This window comes from Rhagoletis zephyria, unplaced genomic scaffold (genome assembly GCF_001687245.7).
Source record: "Rhagoletis zephyria isolate East Lansing unplaced genomic scaffold, Rhagoletis_zephyria_1.1 Rzeph_scaffold_78811, whole genome shotgun sequence".
NCBI lineage: Eukaryota > Metazoa > Arthropoda > Insecta > Diptera > Tephritidae > Rhagoletis > Rhagoletis zephyria.
This window is the reverse complement of record NW_016235860.1, coordinates 1-1,138: the sequence shown is the minus strand read 5'-3', so window position 1 is coordinate 1,138 and position 1,138 is coordinate 1. Positions and strand designations below refer to the sequence as shown.

The 1,138-nt window shown below is 45.3% G+C and overlaps 1 protein-coding gene across 1 annotated transcript; it reads left to right on the top strand.

The window, feature by feature from the left end:
- Positions 1-6: 6 nt before the first annotated feature.
- LOC108357504 (probable multidrug resistance-associated protein lethal(2)03659) lies at positions 7-1,134 on the top strand (the record flags this gene model as incomplete). The annotated part of the gene is made up of 2 exons (XM_017608577.1): positions 7-738; positions 829-1,134. Coding segments are annotated over exons 1-2 (1,008 nt in total), but the record flags the coding sequence as incomplete, so codon positions are not given.
- Between the last annotated feature and the right edge of the window lie 4 nt (positions 1,135-1,138).

Below are 1,138 nucleotides of genomic sequence, written 5' to 3'. Positions count from 1 at the left end.
GGCCTACCGACGATACGTGCTTTTGGCGCTCAAAATATGCTACTGAGTGAGTTTGATAACTACCAAGACATTCACAGTTCCGGCTACTATATGTTTTTGGTAACAAGTCGCGCTTTTGGTTACTGGCTTGACTGTTTCTGCGTACTTTATATGGCCGTTACAACACTGAGCTTCTTTATATTGTCACCCGACAATGGCGGCGATGTTGGTTTAGCTGTAACTCAGGCCATGGGCCTAACAGGCATGGTTCAGTGGGGTATGCGACAATCCGCTGAACTCGAAAATGGCATGACCAGTGTCGAACGTTTAGTAGAGTATGACGAGCTTGAACCTGAGGGTGATTTGGAAAGCAAGCCAGGCAAAGCACCTCCAAAGACATGGCCTGAGCAGGGTAAAATCGTCTTTGACGAACTTAGTCTGCGCTATACCCCGGATCCAAAGTCTGATCGCGTGCTGAAATCGCTAAGCTTTAAAATACTGCCCACTGAAAAGGTGGGAATTGTGGGGCGGACTGGGGCAGGCAAATCGTCGCTCATAAATGCGCTCTTTCGACTGTCATTCAATGAGGGTTCTATCATCATAGATATGAGAAATACTGATGAGCTGGGCTTACACGATTTGCGTAGTAAAATCTCTATTATACCGCAAGAACCGGTGCTTTTCTCTGGTACAATGCGTTATAATCTAGATCCATTCGATGAATACGCTGATGCGAAATTATGGGCTGTGCTTGAGGAGGTAAGACTAAATATTCCTAAAATATATACGTAGATACAAAATGGAAAAGAAAGGAGGAAGGGAGCATTACAAATTTCATTTCACTCTCAGGTCGAACTAAAGAATGTTGTGGCAGAGCTCCCGAGTGGTTTGCAGAGCAAGATCTCAGAAGGTGGCAGCAATTTTAGCGTCGGTCAGCGCCAGTTAGTGTGCCTAGCACGTGCCATACTGCGTGAGAATAAAATTTTGGTGCTTGATGAGGCGACTGCAAATGTAGATCCACAAACCGATGCACTTATACAAATGACCATAAGAAATAAATTCAAATATTGCACGGTGCTCACTATAGCTCATCGCCTAAACACGGTTATGGACTCGGATAAGGTGCTGGTGATGGATGCTGGTCGAGCGGTGGAATTCG